This window comes from Panthera pardus, unplaced genomic scaffold (genome assembly GCF_024362965.1).
Source record: "Panthera pardus isolate Hobbes unplaced genomic scaffold, ASM2436296v1 HiC_scaffold_2, whole genome shotgun sequence".
NCBI classification, from domain to species: Eukaryota; Metazoa; Chordata; class Mammalia; order Carnivora; family Felidae; genus Panthera; species Panthera pardus.
Genome location: NW_026526765.1, coordinates 133916525 through 133942722, shown reverse-complemented (window position 1 = coordinate 133942722; position 26198 = coordinate 133916525). Strand labels below are relative to the sequence as shown.

General features: G+C 41.2%; 1 protein-coding gene across 1 annotated transcript in view; it reads left to right on the top strand.

Moving 5' to 3' along the window:
- The window catches only part of MEGF10 (multiple EGF like domains 10), a 182162-nt gene that overhangs the window by 41700 nt on the left and 114264 nt on the right, over window positions 1-26198 (top strand). The window contains exons 2-4 of the mRNA XM_019422125.2: window positions 2724-2864; window positions 11089-11190; window positions 12993-13093. Coding sequence (XP_019277670.2) covers window positions 2749-2864; window positions 11089-11190; window positions 12993-13093 — 319 coding nt within the window. The 5' untranslated portion in view covers window positions 2724-2748. The remainder of the gene's footprint in view (window positions 1-2723; window positions 2865-11088; window positions 11191-12992; window positions 13094-26198) is intronic.

Below are 26198 nucleotides of genomic sequence, written 5' to 3'. Positions count from 1 at the left end.
CACTTATATTCATTCCTGTTCAGCAGAGTGGCTTCTTTAGATGCGTCATGTTAAGCTTCAGATCCTACAACTTTGAGACAAACACCAATAATCTGAATTAATTTATAAGCCCTATTTTGGCTACCCACTTATGCTCTTTATGTTAGAATACATTTTGTGATGACTGAAACTCCCCCTTTTGAAGATTTCATGACCTCTCAGAGTGGCTTATAGTATCTTTTAATTTTCCTACAAATTCGTAATCTCTTTTCCTTATTCTAAATCAATGTTTTCTTTAGTGTTAGCTTTTGTCCACTTAGACATAGATGACTTATCACGAGAGACTTACTATCCTTATAATCAGTCTTGATTTTGAAAGACTGAGCACTTCCTCACTTGATCGGTTCTCTTGAATTTGAAGGATAAACTATTTCCTACGGTGAGGTTTTTGCTGGTATTATTGTTGATGTTTTTTGAAGATAATCTTACTCTTTTTTGGAACTGGAGAGTGTTATGGTAAGTGAAATAAGTCATACAGAGAAAGACAGATACCCTATGCTTTCACTCTTATGTGGATCCTGAGAAACTTAACAGAAAGTCCATGGGGGAGGGGAAGAAAAAAAAAAGAGGTTAGAGATGGAGAGAGCCAAAGCATAAGAGACTCTTAAAAACTGAGAACAAACTAAGGGTTGATGGGGGGTGGGAGGGAGGGGAGCGTGGGTGATGGTTATTGAGGGGGGCACTTGTTGGGATGAGCACTGGGTGTTGTATGGAAACCAATTTGACAATAAATTTCATATTAAAAAAATAAATAAAAGTAATCTCTACACCCAATGTGGGGCTTGAACTCACAACCCTGAGATCAAGAGTCACATGTTCTACCAACTGAGCCAGACAGGTGCCCTGATAAGCTTACCTTTTTAAACTGCAAGGTTGTTCCACACTTGTGTGGAAAGTTAGTATAGCTTCTCAAAATGCCAGCTTTCACCCCGAAAGTAACTGTTTTAGTCACATAATCTGGCCTATTGTTACTAGTTTCTCTAGTTTACCAACAGGCCAGTTGATATTTATTCTCTTTTTAATTAGTAATAGGTTCAGCTATTTATAGTTCCCTGTCCCATTTTTCTAATGTTTATTTATTATTTGAGAGAGAGAGAGAGAGAGGTAGAGGCAGAGAGAGAGGGAGAGAGAATCTCAAGCAGGCTCTGCACTGTCGGTGCAGAGCCTGATGTGGGACTCGATCTCAGGAACTGTGAGACCATGACCTGAGCCAAAATCTTGTCGGACACCTAACCGACTGAACCATCCATGTTCGTTTTTATAATAATTATATAAAATCATTTTATTTTATTTATTTTTTTAAAATCATTTTATATACATGTGACAATTAGACATTTCCTTCTTACTAAGTGATAAGTTCCTAGAGGTTAGGAGTTGGGCATGGGTTCCAGGTGCAGGCCATGCTTGCTGTTACAACATCCGAGCTGATGAGTGCCTGGCACATAGTAGGTGTTCAATAGATGCTTGCAGATGACTTCATTTGAGTATCTCATGGGAACCTCATACTTGACGTATCTGAAACTGAACTTCAGCTTCTTCCTTCCAAAAGGGGAGGGTGTCTGTGCCTCCCATCTTAGTGAAGAGCATGCCCTCGACCCATGGGGCTATCCCAGGGAGTGCTCGTCTCTTTCATTCCCACCTTCCGTCACCAAGTTCAATGGATTCCAAGTCCTAAAAGCCTCTCAGTTTCACTCAGTTCCCTGCAAGGTCTGTGTTTTCCCCAGTGAAGTTCATGTACTTTGCAATGGTGTATAAAACCCATTGTGATATGCCTCTGTCTTTTTCTTGCCTGAATGAATTTGAGCTTCCTAAAATGTGCCTGACCATCCCTTACTTCCAGTTTTCTCTGTGTGGACCATTCTCCTTCCTTTTGGTATCTCCTTTGCCCAGCCTGTTTTGCAGATATGTTATTATTTGCTTCTCTGTTGTGTTCTTTCTTCCTCTCAATAATACCAGGATGGTTTTCTCCAACACCCACCTCTAAACAGCTTTATACCTATTTCTGTACACCTATGGAGAACCGTCCATAAGATAGCTGGTTTTGTTTCTGTTGAGCAAATGGGAAAAGTGAAGCACTATGTATAACAATTGTACATCATGATGATTAAATTATAAATGTCTCACTGGCCAGGGACTGAAACCACATCTGTATTTTATGTCCTTTTTGCATGGTGCCTAGAATAGAGCAGGCGTTCAGTGCACATTGAGTGAATTATTGAATGAATCTCACTTTGAGCTGAGGTGTCTCTCTCTTGAGTCAATGGAGCTTCTGTTTCATCATTTATCCTCTGGGACAAATGAGGCCAGATTCCTCTGTGAGCCCTCTTCTTCCAGAAGGGAAATGTGCCTGGTGAGAGAATCTGGAAGCCTGTGTTGCTCTGTGTTGTTCGGGTAGATTCCTTTAATGTTGGCTGGCATGGATGAGAAGGGCTTTTGTTGTGGTGGCAATTAATGATGATTTGCACATTTTTGTAATTTACAAAGTGGTGTCCCCCCTGCACAGCACAAGGAATACCTCTCTCTTGGACCATGAAATCTGGTGACCTGTCTATTTAAACACATGGCTTGTTATGCCTCGTTCGGCCCCAGTGACAACTGGTACCGAATGGTTGCTGTACTGAAAAGAATTATGTTTGGGTCACTTTAATGCATCTCTAATTTGGAGTGTTTTTTTTTTCTTATAGGTTGTTCTTCAGTAAAAAAAAAAAAATGGTTATTTCTTCGAACTCATGCCTGAGCTTCATTGGTTTATTGTTATGTCTCTGGAGCAGGACAGCATCCTCGCTGAATCTTGAAGACCCTAATGTATGCAGTCACTGGGAAAGGTAATAGTTTTGAAAGTACTCTGCGAAATGATTTCGGATAAGTTATTTTTTAATGTACTATCATTAGCAGTCTGATCTATGAAATTAGAATTTGAGAAGAGATGATGAAATGACTTATTTATGTAAAAAGCAGTGGTTATATTAATAAATTAGACGGTGTTATTCACCTTGGTCTTCTGGAATATAAAGTGAAAGAAAACTTGATCTGTTGATTCCAACACAGGAGCAATTGTATGATGCAGGGAAAATATTACTAGCTCCCTCAAAATGATCTCCCAGGCATCTTCTCCTTGCTCTCGGTCTATTTGCAGTAAGCTCAGGGAGCTAGACTTATGCATGAGGAACCGATGCATGAGCAGTGAAAGACAGCATGAGATACTGTCCTGAAGTGTTGGAATGTATGGTGTAAGAAAACTGGGCTTTATGTGGCCTGAAAAGGGAGACAAGGTTTCTGGAGGAACGGGGCAAAGGCTGAGATGTTCTCAAAGACTTGAATAAGACAAGTGGATGGCGGTGATGATGTGCGGTTCTGGGAATGGAAGGGAGCTTGAAACCAGGGCTACCCAGACCGCTGAGGGCCTTGAGCAAAAGACTAGTGTTAGTACAGGACCGCAGGAGGGCGTGGTTGAATAGATTACAGCAAAGCAGACGATGTAGTGTGCAGATCAGGGCACTTTGCAGTGGGAAATACAGAGGGCGTATGACACAACAGGTCATTGTCAGAGATCCCCTAGTCCTTTTGGGAACACACAGATAGCACAGACCATCCAGTGCCATTACAGTACAGTCAAATGTCGTCTACGCCCCTCTCCTGTGCTAGTTGCATTCCTAAGAAAACATCTTTATCCAAAAGTAACATTGTACATGGCAGTTTTTCAAAGAGAAGGTGGCATCCTTCTAGTAAGCCCCAGTACTCAAGAGTAATAGGTATGTTTGATAGCTGTATATGCCATTGCATCCACCTCTCCATCGTTTGTCCCCATTACCCCCAGCGCCATGAGTAGCACACCACAGGGTACACATTCCAGTCACCAGGTAAAAGCCAATACCACACTGTATGTCAACTAACTTGAATTTAAATAAATAAATGAAAAATAAATAAATAAATAAATGGAAAACAAACAAACAAACGAGCACAGGTCAGAGGCTTCCCAGCACAGCAGCTGGGGTATTGGAGGGGCGCACTGGTTCCTACACACATAGTTCCATTATGAAACTTTAAGCTGTAGAGGAAATACGTGTATGTAATAAAGTTCTATGTGTTTGCAGTATTAACTATATTACATAGAATTGAAGGGGAAGGACCTCCTATTAATTATCCTCATAATCGTTACAGCACCTCCCATAAGTGTTTCACTTACGAAGTGCATAATAAACACCCATAAATGCATAAAAATGAGTCCGTGAATATAAGAAGGGGTACATTTCACATTTAAAAAAGGGAGGGCCATTGACGGTTGAATTTATGGGAGGATGCAAGCTTTGGAACAGAAGGAAAAAATCAAATTCGTAAGAAGCTCTGAAATAAGAATCAGTCAGAATCTTGGTCATACATTGATTGTAGGATGTGAAGGAGGCAGGAAAGGGGGGGATTTACAGCCTGCCCGGTGAAAGAGTGGAGGTGTCATTGCACATATGAAAAAAATTAAAGGAAGAGAGTTGATTTGAGAGGGAAGGGGTTAGTGTGGTTCTGCCATGTTGTGTTCTTAAGATCGGTGTGAGAGGTGTGCCTGGCTGTGTTTGGGAGTACAGGATTGGGAGTCCCCAGCATGATGAGATTGAACAGGTGGGCTCTCTGAGGGAAAGGCTATAAAGAAAAAGCAACCAAGACTTGAGTTAATCCAGCACCCTCTCATACACGCACATTTTGCCCCGATTCCTTGTTCAACGGTTTGACGAAACTTGGCAGCACATAATTGCATGTTCTGTTTGCCATTGATAATTCCCGGCATCTAAAACACTGCCTTGCTTGGGGCACGTGCTCAGGAAATAACTGTTGCTTGAGTACCTTCTGACAAGGAATGAAAGGACTTCATATGGAAATCAGTGGGGCAATGGGGAGAGAGGAGAGACAGACAACAAGGGGCACATTGGTCTCTAAACCTAATGCAATCCCACTGTTGAAGAAGTGATTAGAGTAACCTCTAAAATACTAACTAATGAGGACGGCAAATGAGGGTGAAAGAGTAGGGAAATGATGGAGGGTTTTTTTTCCCCCCGACTGTATTTTTTTTTCCATGACCTGCTAGAAAAAAGGATGGACAACTGTAATCTTCTTATTGATACATTTCCCGTTTTAAGGCTAGATGATGATTCTTTGAAGAAAGGTAGAAGAAAGTGGGATTGTTTGACAAGAATGAAGGAAGGAATGTAAATTAAAATGGTCAAATGAAAGTGCGGGTGACGCCTTGTCCTGTATTTTCAAAAACACTCGGGTAGGGGCGCCTGGGTGGCTCAGTCGGTTAAGTGTCTGGCTCTATCTTGATGGCGTGGAGCCTGCTTGGGTTTTTCTCTGTTTCTCTGTCTCTCTCTCAAAAATACATAAGTAAACATTAAAAAAGGTGAAATAGGGCTTGAATTGAAATGGGGAGAGGAAGATGAGTTTCAAGGACAAAATTCTTGGTAGTAGGTCCGAGCGGGGCTCGCTGTAGCTGTGCCTTATCTAAACCCCACCTGTCCCAAGTGGGTTCGGCTAGAGCCTTGCTTTCCACAGTGTGCTTAATGAGCATTGCCTGTCAGAAATGCAGACCGTCAGGCCCTGCCCCAGGCCTGCTGAATCGTTTATTTTCAGACAAAAGCAGGCCTCCTTTTAATGCAGCGGTTCTCAGAAGGTGTACATGAAATGAAATTAAAGAAAGTTAAATCATTTAGAATATACAGGGGGTGCTTGTTGTTAAAGGCAGCCTGCGCAGCCTCCTGGGGGAGACTGATGATTCCGTGAACTTTCTGTTTCTGCTCCGCATCCCTTTCCCTGTTCTGGGAGTTGAAGTGTTTGCATCTATTAGGGTTTCCTCTCAGGAAGACACAAGTGAAGAGGAGCCCTTCTTTGTCCGTCGCCTTGGGGGTGGAGCACAGAAGTGGTACTGATTGCAGCTAGTCCTGAAGCGAGCAAAGAAATGATCATTCTTACCATGTCTGATGAAAGTAACAAGATCATTTTGGCAGATAAAATGTCACTAACCACTTTGGAATGCATCCAAGTGATGATGGCTTCCCCCCACCCCCCGCCCCCCGTTCTTTGACCTTACATTAAATCTTGCTGGGGTTTCTCCCCGGATGATATTTAATAGGTTAAAATCACGGTGTTGATATGTTTTCAGTGTATTTGAGAAGATTAAGCAAACAAGCAGGAGATGAAGAGTGTATGCATCGCTGTGGGGAAAGTAGTGTAGAATTGAGGTCAGATTCCATTGATACCGCAGTTTGGCGCTTATTGTCTACTTTAGAAGCTTTAGATGTTCTAATGACATCCGAGAGGTAGCCTGGGACAGGGTGGTGTCTCGGGGCCGTGGTGTTAGTGCTGGCTGTAGAGTGATTGCTAGCACAGGGAGCTCAGTGCTGATCATTTGTGATAAAAACACGTTTGGGGTCACCTGGGTGGCTTAGTCGGTTAAGCGTACGACTTTGGCCAGGTCATGATCTTACTGTTCCTGGGTTCAAGCCCCGTGTCGGACTCTGTGCTGTCAGCTCAGAGCCTGGAGCCTGCTTCGGATTCTGTGTCTCCCGCTCTCTCTCTCTGCCCCTACCCCACTGTGTCTGTCTGTCTCAAAAAAATGAATAAACGTCGAAAGAAAAACACACGATTGACGTAGACAGTCAAGAAAGTTCCTTCCCACACTGACTTTAAGAGCAGCCGCTGGTATATGTGCTGCTGAAGTGAGTACATAAGAGCAGCTGCTGAGGCGCCTGGGTGGCTCAGTCGCTGGAGCGTCTAACTCCTGAATTCGGCTCAGGTCACGATCCCAGGGCCGTGGGATAAATCCCCTCATTGGGCTCCACGCTGAGTATGGCACCTGCTTGGGTTTCTCTCTCTCCTTCCCTCTGCCCTTCTTCCCCACTTGCAGGTGCTCTCTCTCTCTCCCTCTCTCTCAAGAATTTAAAAAAAAAAAAAAAAAGAGCAGTCGCTGATGAACATGGAGGTGTGGACTGTTAGCAGAGGCGCTGATGAAGTTCAAACAGCAACCCGGAAGCTGTGATAAAGACCCAGAGGAGGCTAGCCTGTTCAGAGACCTTTCTCCTCAGGATACGAGCACACAGCTTCCACAAAGTGGCCCCTTGAAAAGTGACAAGTTAGTTGTTCAACTAGTTAGGTGGGTATTGAGCAAATTTACGGAGTATTTGGCAGTCACAATTTGAAAATTATTTACTAGTCCATGCTTATAATATACTCGAGTTTAACAGTAATTTTCAAAATTATGTGCATTGTATGGTTGTAATAATATAAAAACTAGAAAGCTAACTAAAACAAAAAACGAAAACCCCTGGAGACTGTAAAAAAAATCTGCTATATGCTATTGGTAGTTACGTATGAGTTAGAGAATTCTCTCCTTAAAATGTTGTTTTCCAAAATTTGTAGTGTGATTGTAATGCCATTAAAAATGGGTAAGAAAAGAGATAAAGATTGTCTAGAAAAGAGGAAGAATGTATAAAATGCAACAGAAAGGAAATTTGGTGTGAAAAGGCTTAGAGCCTTTCTCCCACAGACTTAACTAGAAGCCTGTTTCTGATCATCGTGCCAAGTAATTTGTTTTCAGTCAGTTCTGAACTGAGTTTGAGCTTCCCGATAATTTAAAAAATTTTTTTTAACATTTATTTATTTTTGAGAGACAGAGAGGTACAGGGCATGAGCGGGGGAGGGGCAGAGAGAAGGAGACAGAATCTGAAGCAGGCTGCAGGCTCTGAGCAAGTTGTCAGCACAGAGCCTGACGCGGGGCTCGAACCCACAAACTGTGAGATCGTGACCTGAGCCGAAGTCAGATGCTCAACCGACTGAGCCACCCAGGCTCCCCTAGCTTCCCAATAATTTTAAGAAGAGGTGTTGAGGTGGAAGAGAAAGGCTCAAAGCATCGTCAATTTTGTCTTTGGTTATTCCCCAAACTGTACATATTTCTCTGTTAAAGCCATATTGTGTTGTTTTTAGCCTTGTGAGCTGGCCTCTGTTGAGAGCTCTTAGGGGGTGGGAGCTGCAGAGAAGATGTTCAATACCTTTTCGTTGAATTGGAATCCTAAATGGTTCGATGACCCTTTCATGGAGAAGAGCTTTTGTATCTTCTAAAACCACGGAAGCATCCTGCAAGTGTGTGCTGTTGGTGACGGGCAAGAGGCCAGTGAGCAAATTCCTGTTCTTCGGTATTTCCTCTCATTTGAAACAACCTTACAGGCTGCTAGAAATTAGTGAACATACTTCTCATGATCGCCTATGGAATCCGTTCTGCCATCCACATCAAATGGGCTGCGTTTGCCTGGGACCCATTTGTCTATGATCACTTCTGCTCTTGAAGGCATACAGACGTTTAATGTCATAACATAACCTTTGAAATTTTATGGGAATAAAGCATTAAGTGTAGTTCCAACAAACCAATGTAGTTCACTTGTATCAGTGCTGTAGGGCCTGGTAGAATATTGTTGTCACCCAACTGGCATTCATTTAGAGTGGCTTCTTTTTAACTCCTCTAGTGGAGGAAAGCAGCTGTGTTTTGTTCACAGGTAATACAAGACCGCACCTGTATGGTAGTTTCATATACAGAGGATGTTCATCTGCTTTGCTGTCCACTGAAAACAGAGTGGACAAATAATGCTACAGACCTCGAGGTTCAGTTATTTACAAGCAGCTGGAGAGGCAGGAAAAAAGTTGGCGAGGTCTTCTAATTTGCATTAACGTGAACCTCAGAACAGTGCTGAAGTCAGAAGACATTAATAGCTTACTGTGATATTTCATTCCAAGAAACTTTATATATTTTTAAAAACACTTATTTATTTATTTTGAGAGAGAGCATGAGTGGGGGGAGGGCAAGAGGGCAAGGGAGAGAGAGAAAGTCTCAAGCAGGCTCTGTGCCGTCCGCACAGAACAGGTTATGGGGCTCTAATCTCACAAAACGTGAGATCATGACCTGAGCCGAAATCAAGAGTCAGACGACTGAGTGACTGAGCTGCCCAGGCACCCACCCTAAGAACCTTTGTATTTTAACAGAGGCCTCTTTTCCCCTAAAGGAGTAATATCACAGATGTTGGCATTTACATACTGTGCGATCATCTGAACCTGTTCTTGCCGGTAGCCTCAGGTTGCATGTGGTAGAGAAGAAAATAGTCACCTAAAATGTACGTTAGAAATTCAGAATGCCAAGTGGAAGGGATCTTCAAGACTACCTCTGACCCCCTGGTTTTAAAATGTGGTTATCAAAACCCGGGAAAGGGGCGCCTAGGTGGCTCAGTCAGTTAAACGTCTGACTTTGGCTCAGGTCATGATCTCACAGTCGGTGAGTTGGAGCCCTGCGTCGGGCTCTGTGCTGACAGCTCAGAGCCTGGAGCCTGTTTCGGATTCTGTGTCTCCCTCTCTCTGACCCTCCCCTGTTCATGCTCTGTCTCTGTCTGTCTCAAAGATAAATAAAAACATTAAAAAAAAAAATAAAAACAGGAAAAGAAGGTTATTTGCTGATGGCCATCTAGTTTCTTACTGTTAGATCAGGATAACCCTGTCTTCTGCTAATCCAGTGATCTGTTCAGTAAGACCTGTTGCATCTGCCTAAGATTTGTAGAGGATCCCTAAATTTACCTAGAAATCAAGGTGCAATGGCCCAAAGAATGAAATACACAAAAGTGAATAGTTAGGTTATGTTATAGACTTCCTATTGAAGCCTAAGTATGTTATGGCTAACAGAGACTGGCTGCAGAAAGAAATCCCACTGGTGGGGAGGCCAGTACTGCATAGCTTTTCAGATGAGAAGGTTCTGCCCTATATCTAACCTGAAATATTTATTTTTGATGGAGAGAGGGTGAGCAGGGGGTGGAGCAGAGAGAGAGAGGGAGAGAGAGAACCCCAAGCAAGCTTGGCAATGTCAGCACAGAGCCTGATGTGGGGCTCAATCCCACAAACTGTGAGATCATGACCTGAGCTGAAGTCAAGAGTCAGATGTTTAACCGACTGAGTCACCCAGGCACCCCTAACCTGAATTTTTTATGCCAACATTTCAAACTCATTCCTTCTGTGGCTTCTCTAGTCAATACCTAGACTAGAGAAGTCTCATCTGTACCTAATAATGAAGTTGGTCCATTGATTTGCTGCAAGTGAGTCCATAATTGTGGCCTGTTTTGTTTGCTAGGGTGAATTAACGATTTTAGTGAAAATCTTTGAGACTGTTAAAGAGAAGAGGATTAACTTGTTTGGACAAGAGGATGCTTCGGGTTCTCCCATAGGCAGGAGCTCTAAGCTCTTGAGCCATGTAATAGACTGCTTTAAAATGAAGAAATATGACATTGAACATTGAATGCTTTTGTGTTTCGTGGATGTTTTCCACCTGCATTCTTAGGCTCTTAGGATGGCATGCCTTTACTTTAACAAGAAGCTGTTAGTGAAATGTATTGAAAACCCAGGCTAAGTGGCAGCAGGCTGTGGGTATGTATATTTCAGGCTAATTGTTTCAGCGGTGTGTTTAGAACCTAGCTTAGAGACTTCTTTGTAGTTTTTATTCAGAGGTTGTATATATTCTTCCACCGCCTGAAAAGTAGGGCAGGAACCCAAATCCAAATTAATTCAAGTTCCAACCTGAGAAGTGTGTTCTTTTTGATTTTCCAAAATCAGTACCAAAATGTACTAGTAATAATATTCACATTGTCTCTTAGCTTATTATTTGCATGCACATTTCGATTGAAAACTTCCTCGTGTAAGTTCTGGGTTAAGCCTGGATACCTGGGATGAGGGGATGCCATTAAATATAGAAACGTACATGGTGGTAATGTTTTCAAGTTTAGGGTTATCAGAGTTAATGGTGAGTAGTAAAGAGAATTCTTTTATGAATTTAGAACATGAATTCTTATCTTTTAAATGTAATATTAATATTGGTCCTTTTGGTGTTTTCAGTCAAATAAAAACCTGTAAACACGTGGAGATTCTCTTTTGAAAGTCAGCAAATGGAGATAATTTAGTCTACGATGTTTGTATGTACACACTACATCATTAATGTAAGAATAGGAACTACTGATTCCTTACCTTTCTTCTTCTTTTCAGCTACTCAGTGACTGTGCAAGAGTCATACCCACATCCCTTCGATCAAATTTACTACACCAGCTGCACTGACATTCTGAACTGGTTTAAATGTACACGGCACAGGTAATCAAAGTTCAGGTCTATTTATGAAGTTTGGCTAACTGGGAAGTACTTTACTACAGAGACATTACATGTATGAGAAGATGCATCTGTTCATCTAGTCAATAGTTATTGAGTGCTTGTTACTGTCCTAGCCTTGTTCCAAACCATAGGAGATACAGACATGCAAAAAAAGCCTGTCCATGCCCTTGATGAGCTTACAGGGGAAGTGTCTCCTGGTTACCATAGTTTGGTTAGCAAGAATTCATGCAGCTTTTGTGTGATGCGTAAACGGGGGAGACGCTCTTAATTATGGACGTCAAGAAACTCATATTCCAGCATACGTTTCTACTTGAATATCTGACTCAATTTGGACTAATTTAAACTTGAACTCAACTTAAGCCACGTTTTTCCCCCTATAAATGTGAAAACAGAGAAGAAAAACATCTTAAATATGAATGTTAATATGGAAGGGACCAGTGATGCCTTACTTTTATTGGTAAAATGCTTACCATGGTGTGAGTCATGGGTCTAATGTGACACCTGTTGATTTATACTGCACTAAATGTTATACTCAATGTTATTTCTTCAGACAGGCTTTCCTCCACCACTCCGTCTAAACAAGTATTCCCTTCCTGTCACGCTCTCTCTCCTTACTCAGGCCTTATTTTTCATCACACTATATAATCATTACTAGTCATGATATGACCGATTTATTTGTTTAATATGTATCTGCACTTAAATTCTATATGTCTGTCTTCCCCAGTAGAGTGTAAGTTCTTTGATGGCAAGGCTTTATATTGTTTTGCTCACTCTGAGCTACTTCCCCAGTGCCTAGAGCAGTGCCTGGAATGTATTAAGCACTCACTGAACGTGTGTTGCATAAATGAATCAGTGAATGAATGAAGCTTTAGTTAAATGTGAGAGTCCTTTGTATACTTCTATTTTTTTTAAATTTTTTTAACGTTTATTTGTTTTTGAGACAGAGAGAGACAGAGCATGAATGGGGGAGGGTTAGAGAAAGAGGGAGACACAGAATCTGAAACAGGCCCCGGGCTCTGAGCTGTCAGCACAGAGCCCGACGCGGGGCTCGAACTCACAGACTGTGAGATCATGACCCGAGCTGAAGTTGGACGCTCAACCGACTGAGCCACCCAGGCGCCCCTGTATACTTCTATTTTATAGTGGGATGAGACTATGTTGTCTCATTTTTCAAGGAATTCTTTGAATTCTTCCTTTAAAACATATGTGAATGGTAATTAGATCAGTGTCATAGCTGAAATTAATTATACTCTCTGAGCTATCTCAAGATAAGTGAAATAGGAAAGTCATAAAACTTCTGATCCCTTGAAATAAAGTATAACTTGACTTAAATGGGCAATTTTAATATATTCTTAGCAAACTGATAAGAGTTAGCATACTATTCATCAAGACATTTATTCCATGTTTCTTCTTCTTTTAAAAGTTTTTAAATTGTTTATTTATTATTGAGAGAGAGAGAGACAGAGGGAGAGCAAGTGAGGGGCGGAGAGAGAGGGAGACAGAATCGGAAGCAGGCTCCAGGCTCCCAGCTGTCAGCACAGAGCCTAACTGTGGGCTCGAACTCACGAACTGTGAGATCATGACCTGAGCTGAGGTTGGAATCTTAACCGACTGAGTCACCCAGGTGACCCTCCCTGTTTCTTCTTAACTGTTTTAGAATACTTTGCTCTTCATACCTTTATTATATATATGTAATAACCCTTTGGTATTAAAATAAAAATCCTTGATTTCTAATCAGATTGTCAGTCAAAAGAAGTAACAGTGTGATTTCTCCCTCTGTGTAGAATCAGTTATCGGACGGCCTATCGACATGGAGAGAAAACTATGTATAGGCGCAAATCTCAGTGTTGTCCTGGATTTTATGAAAGCCGGGAAATGTGTGTCCGTAAGTAAGACCTTTATCCCTTTGTGGGTCACTTATTTTTCCCAGTGCTGGTGTGCATCTGTTAATGGCAGCCAAGATGGAGGCCTGGGGAGATGGGGAAGCTTGGACTATTCCCTTTCCCTCTTGATGGCTGCTTTCCTGGTCTGTGGAATGAGGGAAGCATTGCTCTGTTCCTCTGTGTTATAAAAAATCTCCAAATGAATGTTGCCTGAGGAGAAAACAGATGTTATAGAAGGATTATTGAAGGCTGGATGTGGCAGTGTTCATTACAGTTTTGCAATAAGTGTCTCTTTGGAAATGGGTCAAGTTGTCACTCGACTTAGGTCACAGAAGGGAAGAGAGGCATGACTTTCCCGCAGCAGCTGACTGGAGTCCCAGGTCAGCTTCTGAGAGGCGGGTGTGTTCTTTTCTGGTGCACAGAAAGATGAAGGCTTTCACAAAGTAGAAGAGTTTTCACACTAAGCACCGACACTAAGTCTGAGTCACAAAGTAGACCTTCTTCTTTGTCATTTTCTCTCTCCCTTCCCCAGCTCACCGGTTCACTCTGGAATGTCTCAAGGCAAGCTTGATATTTTATGATACACTTCAGAAAAATCCTAGTATATCATGTGGGATGAAGTTTGCAAACTGAGGTTTCTTACTACCTGGTTTAGGACATAGAGGAGAGATCATTAGAAAGGGTTTTATTCAAATATTTTGGGTCAACACATAGCTAGAGGGGCCACTTTGTTTTCTGAGCTGAGGCACTGGTGTTGAGTTGCATAGAGAGACAAGGTTCTGCTCTAACTGGATGGCATTAGGATCAATTGAACACCTCTTAGCATGAGTATCTGCAGCGCTGGGTAATAGCCCTGGGTGGCCTCAGATAAGCCCTTTATACCTCTTTGAGACTCCTTTGCTCTCTAGTGGAGAGAGGAGTTAAACAGATATGTGTGTGTGCCCTCTTCTTTCCAGTGACTGGATTCTATTCTTTAAATGAACAGCAGCAGTTCCTCAACTTTGATTTAGAACCAGGGCTTTTTGTGATAATAAATGTTCACTGAAAAACTTAGAAAATAGAATGAAACAAAAGAAAAGGAGGGGTGCCTGGGTGGTTCAGTCAGTTAAGCGTCTGGTTCAGGTCATGATCTCACGGTCCGTGAGTTCGAGCCCTGCATTGGGCTCTGTGCTGATGGCTCAGAGCCTGGAGCCTGCTTTAGATTTTGTGTCTCTGTCTCTCTCTGCCCCTCCCCACTCACACTCTGTCTCTCTCTCTCTGTCAAAAATAAATAAACATTAAAAAAAATGAAAAAAAGAAAAAAGAAAAGGAGACTACATTGAGAGTATATTCCCTGTCAGTAAATGTACTTTTGTAGCATATTGCAAATGTCATTGTGCGATTGCGTTGTAGATACTTAACCAGTTTCAGCTGTTGAATATTTGTGCCATTTCCATGTTCTACCTATTATGACCTGTTCTAGAAGACATCATCATGGTTAAATCTGTGTTCATACCCTTAATTAGTAGGTAAGGATATCTTCCTAGAAGTAAAATTCCTGGGTCAGAGGTATATACCTATTTTTAAAATGTTTGGTGTCTTTCTGCTTTCTGCTGCTACTTACAGTATTTGGGAATGCTTTTTGCTTAAACTGTGTGCCAATTTTCCCTTTGCTAATTTTTTTTCTTAGTTTGCATGCCTCTGATTAACAATGTCGAATAAGAAAAATTACATGTTTATAATCAAACATCTTAGCGAATAATTATGAACCGATCTCTGTGGCCCAGGCTGATGGGAGTTTTCAAAGCAAAGCCCTGAGCATGAGTCCAGGCAGAACGGGCGTGGACCCTGGCTGTCTGGGCTGGCCGCTTCCCAGGGGCTTCGGGGTGACGTTATCTTGGTGCCCTTGCCGGGCTCTAACGTACAAGAACAATTGCCAATAGAATAAGAGAGTGGTTGTGTCTCCCAGGATTCTTTTCTATTACCCAGGTCACAGAAATGTTATATAAAGTCAGCATGCTCTTGCATTAAGTTAGGTAGAGACTGGAGAGGTGTTTGGGCAGTCTTCTGTCGTACCTCTTTCTTTCCTTGAAGGCCTTGCGCTTAGGAAGCTTGATTTTACTGGCAAGCTGGTGGGAGGAGCATGGATCCAAGCAAGGTCTGTTAGGGTTTTGGTGCTTCATGGTCCCAGCCTTCCAGAACCCAACACCTCTGTCATTTCCTGCATCGCTGCTGCCCAGCTCTAGCATCATCACACGTCGATATTATAATGATAGAAATGACTTTTCCTTTATCTCACACTAGGTGGGTCGCAAGGTGTCCTCCTCCTGATGGCTTTAGCATTTGCCTCTAAAGTTCTTCTTTTTCTAAGCCTTCCTGCCTGACCAACTGCCCCTGGACACTGAAACATTTTTCCCTTAGATATGTTAATATATTTGATCAGCTTACTGTCTCCTCTCAGAGGCCTGGGAGCTATTTGGTCTCTTTAAAGGTATTTTGCATCTCTCCACTCTGATGTCTTGATTTCATAGCTTTACCCCAGAGGATGATCAAGCTTCCCTTGCTTCCTTGTTCTTGGGGATGCCTCCAGTCAGTCTTCTCTCCTCTCAACAGCTGGCTGCAGTGAGGCACCCTAGTGGATAGAGAAGGGAGAGAGAAGACAGGACTCTTGGTTCTGCTCTCCTTTTCAATTAGTTTTTGCTGTCAGGTACACAGAATAGTCATCATTGTTAACTGTTTCTAGTTACCAGAAGGAATTGAAACACAAGAATTGGTTATAATTTTAGTTTAATTTTTGGTAGTAAGTTTTCCTAGAAGGCAAAAAGGATGGTTTCATGCAAATACATACCCATATTTGAAAAAAGTATCCTTTAATTAGCTGGACTAGATCCTTCTGGAGAGCAAGCTCTATTTTTATTACCTCTGCTTCATCCTGCTAAAGATGATGCATTTCCTCTAGACTCAGATTGTGTAGAGGCTGCTAGTCCACAGAGCACATTTTGAGTCACCAGGGTCTCTGTCCAGAAGACAGATTGTGTCATCAGGCAGGAAGAATCAAGATGGAGAACGTAGGGAATAGCATTGGAATCTGGGTGGGAAAAGGAATGTTTGGAAAATTTTCCATAAAGAAAATATTACTAGACCTGAAAATGTCCATGATTTCTTGAGGAGGTTTTAACCTATTCCTAACAATAATTAAACTTTTAAGTGTATTCATCTTTCAGGGTTACTATTCTTGCCCAATGTTGTGTTTAATTACTTTTGATGTGGAGAAATTCAAATAGTAATGAAGAAAAGCACAGGGGAATGAAATGGGTTCAGTGTGTGTGTGTGTGTGTGTGTGTGTGTGTGTGCACATTTATCTGTGTATATATGTATGTAGTATGTGTACCTGTATGTCTGTGTGTATGTGTATATATATGTTTTTTTGTTATTTATTTTTAAAAGTTTTTTTTTTAAGTATAGTTGACACAGGCTGTTTCGTTAGTTTCTGGTGTGATTCTTGTATACTTCAGCTTCTCTATATGTCATGCTATGCTCACAAGTGTGGCTCCATATAATAGCTAAAATGCAATTACAGTGTCATTGACTACATTCCCTATCCTGTGGCTTTTACTCCTGTGACTCATTCATTCCATAATGGGAAGCCTATATTTTGCACTCCCCTTCACCTTTTTTGCCCACCCTTCCACCCTCTTCCCTCTGGCCACCATCAATTTGTTCTCTGTATTTGTAAGTCTGATTTTGCTTTTCTAATTTATTTGTTATTTCTAATTTATTGTTTATTTTCTAATTTATTTGTTATTTATTTGTTATTTCTAATCATTTGTTCTGTTTTTTAGATTCCACAGATGAGTGAATCATATGGTATTTGTCTTTCTCTGTCTGACTTATTTAGCATAGTATCATTAGGTCCATCCATGTTGTCATAAATGGCAAAATCTCACCCTTTTCTTTGTATGATACTCCAGTGTGCGTGTGCGTGTGTGTGTGTGTGTGTGTGTGTGTGTACACATCACATCTTTATCCACTCATCTTTTTTTCATATGTCATTCTTTTTTTAAGTTAGTTTATTTATTTATTTATCTATCTATTTATTTATTTATTTATTTATTTATTTATTTATTTATTTATTTATTTAGAGAGAGTATGTGTTAATGGGGAAGGGACAAAGAAAGAGAGAGGGAGAGGGAAAGAGAAAGAGAAGAGAATCCCAAGCAGGCCCTGTGCTGTCAGCACAGAGCCTACTGTGGGGCTCAATTCCACCAATTATGAGATCACGACCTGAGCTGAAATCAAGAGTTGGAGGATGCTCAACCAACTGAGCCGCCCAGGCACCCCAAGATTTCATTCTTTTCATGGCTGAGTAATATTCCGTTGTGTATATATAACACATTTTCTTTATCTATTTATCCATCTATAGACCCTAATGTTGTTTCTGTCTCAGCTATTGTAAATAATGCTGCTATATACATAGGGGTATAGATACTTTTTTGAGTTAGTGTTTCTGTTGCCTTCAGATAAATACCCATAAGTAGAATTGTTGGGTCATTTGGAAGTTTTTCTTTCTTTCTTTCTTTCTTTCTTTCTTTCTTTCTTTCTTTCTTTCTTTCTTTCTTTCTTTCATGTTTATTTTTGAGAGAGAGAGACGGAGTGTCACCGGGGGAGGTGCAGAGAGAGAAGGAGACGCAGAATCTGAAACAGGCTCCAGGCTCTGAGCTAATGTGGGGCTAGAACCCACAAACCGTGAGATCATGACCTGAGCTGAAGCCGGACGCTTAACCAACTAAGCCACCCTTGGTAGTTCTATTTTTAATTTTTTGAGGAACCTTCATGCTATTTTTCATAGTGGCTGTACCAATTTACATGCCTACCAACAGTGCACAAGGGCTCTCTTTTCTCCACATCCTCACAACACTTGTTATTTCTTGTCTTTTTTGTAATAGACGTTTTAACAGGTGGAGATGATATCTCATTGTGATTTTGATTTGTATTTCCCCAATGAATAGTGATGATGAGCACTTTTTCAGATACCTGTTGGCCATCTATATGTCTTCTTTGGAAAAATGTCTGTTCAGATCCTTTGCCCATTTTTTTAATTGATATTTTTTCTTCCTCTTGAGTTGTGTGAATTTTTAAAAATATATTTGGGATATTAACTCCTTATTGGATATATTATCAGATATGTGATTTGCAAGTTTTTTTTTTTTATTGGTAGGTTGCTCTTCATTTTCTTGATGATTTCCTTTGAAGTGCAAAGGATTTTTAGTTTGATGGAGTCCTACTTGTTTATTTTAATTTTTGCTGCCTTTGCTTTTGGTGTCATATCCAAAAACTTATCTCTAAGGTTGATGTTAAGAAGCTTATTGCCTATGTTTTCTTCTAGGAGTTTTATGCTTTCAGGTCTTATGTTCAAGTCTTTGATCCAAATTGAACTTATTTTTGTGTGTCATGAAAGACAGTTGTCCGGGTTTTTTTACATTCTTCTGCATGTGGCTGTCCAGTGTTCCTAGTACCATTTATTGAAGAGAGTGTCTTTTCTCCATTGTATATTTGTGGCTCCTTTGCCATAAATTAATTGACCATGTATGAGTCAGTTTATTTCTGGCCTCTCTGTTCTGCTCCATTGATCCCTGTGTCTGTTTTTATGTCAATACCAAACTGCTTCGATTCCTGTAGTTTGAAATCAGGAAGTGTGATGCCTCCAGCTTTGTTCTTATTTCTCAAGATTGTTTTGGCTTTTTGGGCTCTTTTGTGATTTCACACACATTCTAGGTTTCTTTGGTCTAGTTATGTGAACAACATCATTGTAATTTTGATAGAGATTGTATTGAATCGTAGGTGGCTTGGGGTAGTATGGACATTTTAACATTACTAATTTTTCGAATCCATCGTTTGGAATAACTGATATATTGAGTTTATAAATCTAAAAACCTAGTGTGTGATATGCTAAATTCAGCTTAGAGATGTTTTATTCATCAGTCTAACTCTAATAAACACACTGAAGGATCTCTAACTCATGTTTTACAAATTTAAACACCATCAAGTTTTTAAAATGGAATTTATGCTTTTAAAATGGAATAGACACTATAGATTTTGATGATCTTACGCATTTCCACATTAAATTCAAAATATTCACAAGGCTGAAAAATAGTTACCCTCTTAAGAAAATAATTATATCATCTCATGTTTTTGCTTTACTGTAAAAAAAAATTTGGTGGTCTCTTTTCAGTTTGCTGAAGTGGTTTTTTTTTTTAAGTTGATTTATTTATTGAGCGAGGGAGAGACAGAGAGAGCATGTGTGCACAAGTGGGGGAAGGGCAGAGAGCTAGGGACAGAGAGAGAATCCCAAGTGGGCTTCTTGCTAACAGTGTGGACTATGTGAGGCTCAGACTCACGAACTGTGAGATCATGATCTCAGCTGAAATCAAGAGTCAGATGTTTAACTGATGGAACCACCCAGACACCCCCAGTTTGCTGAAGTTTTTGGTTAATTCATTAGTTTGTTTCAATTGTAGTAAAAAATACATAACATTAAATACCATCTTAATAATTTTTAAGTGTACTATTTAGTGGTGTTAAGTGTATTTACTTTGTTGTGTAACGGATCCCTAGAACTTTTACATTTTTTAAAATTGAAACTCTGTACTTATTAAATCTTAATTCCCCCCTCTTCCCTTACTCCAGCCCTTGGCCATCACCTTTTAACTTCTACTTCCTGTTTCTGGGGTTTTGCCTACTTTAGAGACTTTATATGAGTGGAATCATACAATTTTTGTCCTTTTATGACAGACTTATTTTACTTGGTACAATGTCCTCGAGTTTCATCCATGTTATAACTTTTGCTAGAAATTATTTTTTTTAAGTCTACATAATATTCCTTTGTATTGTTTTCTGAAGTTTTTAAAATATCAGGGAACCTGGTTCTTTATTGTTACCTTGATGGAGCATACTGAGTCCCTTGTCTATTCCAGACGTTGCCTTCTGTATCCCTGAAATCTGAGACCCATTCTGTCGTAGTCTTGTTTTTCAGGTTAGGTTCGAACTATCAACCCAGTTGGTGACCCCATTTGATTGAATGTGACATATCTTTTAGTCATTAAAATATGTAAATGTATTTTTTTTGCCTAACTTTACTGTGGTAATTACTATAATTATGTATTCTTTTCATGTAAGTCATATTTTATGACTCATATCTCTTGTAAATATGAAAATGATATCTCATTGCATTTTGCATATCTCATGGTTGGAATGTGAAATCATAACCTCTAAGGTCATCTTACTCACTCTCTTTCACCTTGCTTTGATGCAGGTCCCATGTATAGTCTAAAGTTACAAGAGGGACAGTTGTGTGGCTCTTCCTCCAAGGTATTAATTTCCTCTGTAAGATGAGCAGTCTCCAGATACTTCCCATCTTCCATCTTGTCAACCCCCCACCCCTGTATATAGTCCATATAGGTTTCTCATTTAGAATTTTTCTCTTATTCCTGAAATGAAAAGATGCACAACACAAACTAGCCTGAATGTAGTGTGTTCAAAGATTATAAATTAACATCGATGTCTTCCTCACTGTTTTGTCTCCCTCACTTTTCCTTCCTTCCTTTCTTCCTTCCTCCCTCCCCTCCTCCCTTCCTCCTTTCCTCCCTCCCTCCCTACGTACTTACCTATTCACTCATTCAATTATTGGACACTTAAACAGTTTAGTGGATGCAGTGAGCATCATTTTATATCTCTCTTTGCACATGTGAGTGATTCGTAAGATAAATTACATGGGACTTCTGGGACAAAGGGCATGAATATTGTATCAGTAAGGATTAGGTTCAGTTCTGAGATACAAGTTTCTTTCTTTCTTACCTATGAGCCCAGATTTGGGTAAACCAGGAGGGTCCCAGGCAATTTCCACCTTTCTGCCCTACCATCTCTGAGGTACAGCCTTCATCTTCATGTACCATTACTGATCTGTATGTATCAGTCTTGTTCCCAAGCAGTGGATGGAGGAGGCAAGAGTAAGAGGCAAATGGCAAAGGCAGCTGTCTTTTAAGGAAAGTTCTTGGAAGTGATTGCATTCTATTTCCACTTTGACCAGAATATAGTCACCGGCCTTACTAACCTGTAAGAGCCTCTTAATTCTGGATGATCAGGAACCTGCCTGGTAAAAATCTATTTTTATGGGATGGTAATAATGAATATTAGGGGACAGGAGCCATCTGAGCCACATTTTAAGACTTTTTGATACAGATTGCCAAATTGCTGTCGAGCAGGTTGTACCAACTTGCTTGCCCACAAGAAGGGTGTGAGCGTGCCCACTTCTCCATATCTTTACCAACACTAGGTATTACTATTGCTTCCAACCTATGGGGGGAGGGGTGGGAATGGTAACTTGCTTGCTTTACTTTGCATTCCCTTGATTACTAGTGATGGTGTTCTCTTCAAAAACATATATTTATCAGCCATTTGTATTTTGGCTTCAAGGATGAGAACAGTCTGGAGGATACAGTGAAACTGCTTTGTTCTTCAGAGAGTCACAGAAATGCTGATGAGAAGCAAGAAGGGGCAGTAGAGAAAAAGGGGAGACAGTGTGAGACTGCAGCTTGAATAATAAATGCCAAGGTCAAACCAGCAGAAGACTCAGGCCCTTCAGAGCTTCTTATCATCATCAGAGTTGCTGGCGTCCTTTCCCTCCTCACCCCAATGTTCCCCAGGTCCCTCTCCCCCATGACCTCAACTCTTTGAAGCTCTGGGGATGGCATAGAGCCTGGTGGCCTCTTATCTTCTCCCATGGCTCCCCACCATGAGCCCTGAGGAGAGAGGAATACTCTCTGCTCCCATGGCAGTGAGGACAGCTTGAAGCAGTGAATGTGCACTGTCCATGGAGAGGAGCCAAGATCCAGACTCATGATCTTCATGGAACTGCAGTTTTGGAGTAAATGAATGTTGGAAGCAGCCCTAAGTGCCTCACCATTATTTACAACAATAGAACTTCAGGCAGGTGCCTTTGCAATACACACAACTGATTTCCAAACACATAGTTGAAACCTGACCCCCTAGCAAGTAGGAATCTCTTATTGATTTGGTTTCACGGGACTAGGAAAAGCTCATAGGAAAAGCAGCAGCAGAGTGGGAAGTTGGCACCTCTCCTTCTGTGGGATTGCTTAATCATGAAACAAGGCTGGCCATCCATTCTCATTCTGGTGTCCTGGGTCTCACCTTGGCTGGTGGCAGAGAAGGCAGGTGTAAGCAGGGTTGCATGTGGCAGAATCGTGAATGGACACATGACATGACCAGGGGTCCCTTCTCCTGTCTAGCTCTCATCCTTTTGTTTGTTTTTTTGTTTTTATTATTTATTTTTGAGAGAGAGAGAGAGAGAGAGAGAGAGAGAGAGAGACAGAGCATGAGCAGGGAGGGGCAGAGAGAGAGGGAGACAGAATCTGGAGCAGCTCCAGGCTCTGAGCTGTCAGCACAGAGCCTGTTGCAGGGCTCGAACTCATGAACCGTGAAATCATGACCTGAGCCGAAGTCGGATGCTTAAGTGGCTGAGCTACCCAGGCACCCCTGTTTGTTTCTTTTTAGTGTTCTTTTCTTTTTTTTTTTTTTTTAAGTTTATTTATTTATTTTTGAGAAGTGGGAGGGGCAGAGAGAAAGGGAGAGAGGATCCCAAGCAGGCTCTGCACTGTCAGCACAGAGTCCGACTGGGGGCTCGATCTCACGAATCGTGAGATCATGACTTGAGCTGAAATCCAGAGCTGGACGCTTAACCGGCTGAGCCACCCAGGCACCCCTGGCTCCCAACTTTTTGCCCCACGTGCCCAATCTTCTACTGGATGCTGCTGCAAAGGAAAAGACCATTCTGAAAAATGTTTCTTTGGGGGTAGACTTAACTCTGTTTTCCTATTTTTGTTAGATAGGGAAGGTCAAATGCTAACTTCAAATTCAAGCTGCCATGGGGGCATTACAGGCAGTGCTGCTTGCGAGCAAGACAGTGGAAGAGATTTGCGGACTGGGTCATCCACTCTATTGCCTTGTAGGCCAGCCCTGATGGTGGAAGATCGGTTCCCATGGATGTGCCCTGCCTGTCTTTGGCATTCATTAAGAGAACTCTGGAACTGTAAACAAGAAGCCTTAACTCCCACACACTGAACTGTATATGATTTCCTGTTCTTAGCAGAGACTAGTGTGACAATTGATTACCATAGCAGTGAATGAATATTCACAGCTGATTTTTAACTTGGCCAATTTTATGAAAAACAGACCTGATTATAGGCAAATAGGGAGCTAGAACTGGGGTGGCTGTTTACACAAAAAATAATTCTTGCAAATGAACTTACTCTTGTTTGAATGTCATGCTTCAGTAAGCAATGGGTTGTAAGTCCAAATTTTGGGTTAAGGGCTTAGAGACATCTGTAGCTCACTTACCCAGGACTATTTTTCTTCCAGGAGGCAGATAGGCCACATAGGTGATGCTTTAAAGGGCCATAGAACCCACACATTTCCCCATATATATATATATATTTTTTGTCCTGGAATATTATGTTAAACTGGAATTAATAAAAGCTTCCCTTTTGGGAGAGAGGGTACCCTCTCTTAGAAGTAGCTACCTGGAACCTTGTGTTTAGAAGGATTCTGAGGCCATGTTTGTGCTAAGAGAAAGAATGGAGTGACTCATTAGTGCTTTCTGTCATTATCATTAGGTGGCCCTAGTGCCTCACATTTGCCATCCCTCTGGTAGACTCTGTATGACATCCTGTGGCATTTTGGACCTCTTGAATCATGGAGGTATCAGTTGAGGTTCCTGAATCATACAGCTGGCCATAGACTCTTGTTATACTTAGCTTTTCCATTTAACTATGAAGTCGTATGTACTTGTTTCTCCTATTGTCCCCCAGAGAAATGAGCTTTCTCTTTGTGAGCTGGAATATTCAGGATTATATTGTCAACAATTTTATTTACGGAATGGAAACAGATACTCAACAGCCACACTTTGCCTCCATGTAGGCATAGGAGGGTCTGGTAGGAAGGGCATTGCAGGCAAAGCGTCCTGATGGGCAAGGGTTTTAGGAATAGCAGCCCTGCAAGGACTCATTTCCCTCACCTGGAGATTATAGAAGAACACATTAAATTCTTTATTGGCCTTTTGCTGCTGAAAAGATTGGGGCTCAGATTTTTCAAGATGACAAGTGCTAGGGTCCAGGGCAAGGTGCCTTGTGTGGGCTGAGAAATTTCCACCTTTGGCAGAGGGCTGTTTATTGATGAGCTGGGCATCTCTGGGGGAGTGAGGGGAGCACGGTAAGAGTTTAAGGAGTGGGCAACACCTCTCTGAAGCTGAAGGCAGTCTGAGCCTTCTGCTCTGGATTTGCTTGACTCTCACAAGCTTGATTAATAATAGAGTTGTGATCTTGTCAAATATTTCCCAACAACTGTGGTGGGTCTTGAACAGACTCTTTTGAGGCCGGATTAAAGTGAGACAATCCTATTGGGCTAGCCGAAGAGACCCTGAGCTGACAGCAATCAGATGGTATGTTTCTAAGTATACCTACTCATGATGCCCTTTCTGCCACGGCAGTGGATTTTTTCATGTTTCCATAGGGACCCTGTATTCTGTTGCTATGGAGCCCGACTTGGTTTGGAGGAACCTATCAGTAAATACTGGGAAAGGCCCTTTGTCCACATGTTTCACCAGCAGAAATTCCAATTTTCCCACACATCTATTGGAACCTAAACTTCAGGTCTCCAGTTTTGGTCTTTAGTCTCAGCCACTACTGAAAATAGGAAATCTGATAAATAATGCAGACGATCTTTGTTGATTTCTCGATGGTCAGTGTTTGCTCACTAGTTAGGATTTCACAAATAGAAACTATGAATATAATAGTAAATTGAAGATACCTTGAGTTTAAACAGATGGAAATCATGTCTGCTGCCTTTTTTTTTTTTTTTTTTTTTTTTTTTTTGCTTAAGAAAGCCTGACTTTAGAGTCCCATGGAGGCAGTCCAAAGGAAGGTAATGAAAAATCCTTGCCTTATCTCTAGAAAATGAGTTCCTGCAATTTTACCCTTTACAAGACAGGTGGAATTCTTACAGGTCTAATAATTTACACAGCCTCCTTACAGAGATAGATAATAGCTAATAGGAAAGCTCAGAATGGAGAAGCAATTTTTATTGTACTATGGTTTAAATCTTTTTACAGCAAAGTAATTTTAAAATAATGGGAAAAAAGCACATTTTGATTTAAATGTCCAACCACAAAACATTGATCTGGCCAGGTGGTCGCAGAACTTGCATTTTTAAGTCCAGGATGGTGACTGTCAGTACTTTTACAGATAATCCAGTGGTAAACCTATTCCATCCCTCTGGGCCACACACGGAGCTGCTAAAGGAGAGGGAGACAGGCACTGACACAAGCAGTGCTGCATGGACACTATTCTGTCTTTAAGCTGCAGCGATATCCCAAGTTTTTTCTTGAAGAATAATTCTAAAAGGGTTGAAAGAAACCAGCTAGGCCTCCAAGAGAACCACTCTGTAGAAAAACAGTCTTCTGGGGTGCCTGGGTGGCTCAGTCATTTGAGCATCAGGCTCTTGATTTCTGCTCAGGTCATGACTCATGGTTTGTGGGATCAATCCCCACATCAAGCTCTGTGGTGACAGTGTGGAGCCTGCTTGCGATTTTCTCTCTTTCTGCCCTTCCCCAGCTCATGCTCTCTCTCTGCCTCTCAAAAAAATAAATAAACATTAAAAAAAGAAGAAAAGCAATCTTCTTACTCAGACAACAGAGGGGAGCATGATTTGAAGGTGGGCCTCCCTGACCATCGAGGCACATTGGAGGGGCAAAGCTGTTATGACAAGTCTAAAAATATGGCGTCCCCACTGATGTTTAAGCTCAATAATAACTAGGTTAATCTATTGTACTTGGCATGTCATTGAGGGACAAAAAAGGAAATATGCCACCTCAAATGAAATCAGTCTGTTTATCCAAGGAGACTAGGCTTCCAGAAACTTGGACCCTGTGCATTATCTGTAGTTTTATGTCTCTAGTGTGGGCTACTGAATATCCATCCTGTAGAATTCACTGTTGCATCATCCAGTAAGATTGGGAAATGCCTTGTGTTTGATCCCCTTTCTCAAATATTTATGGTA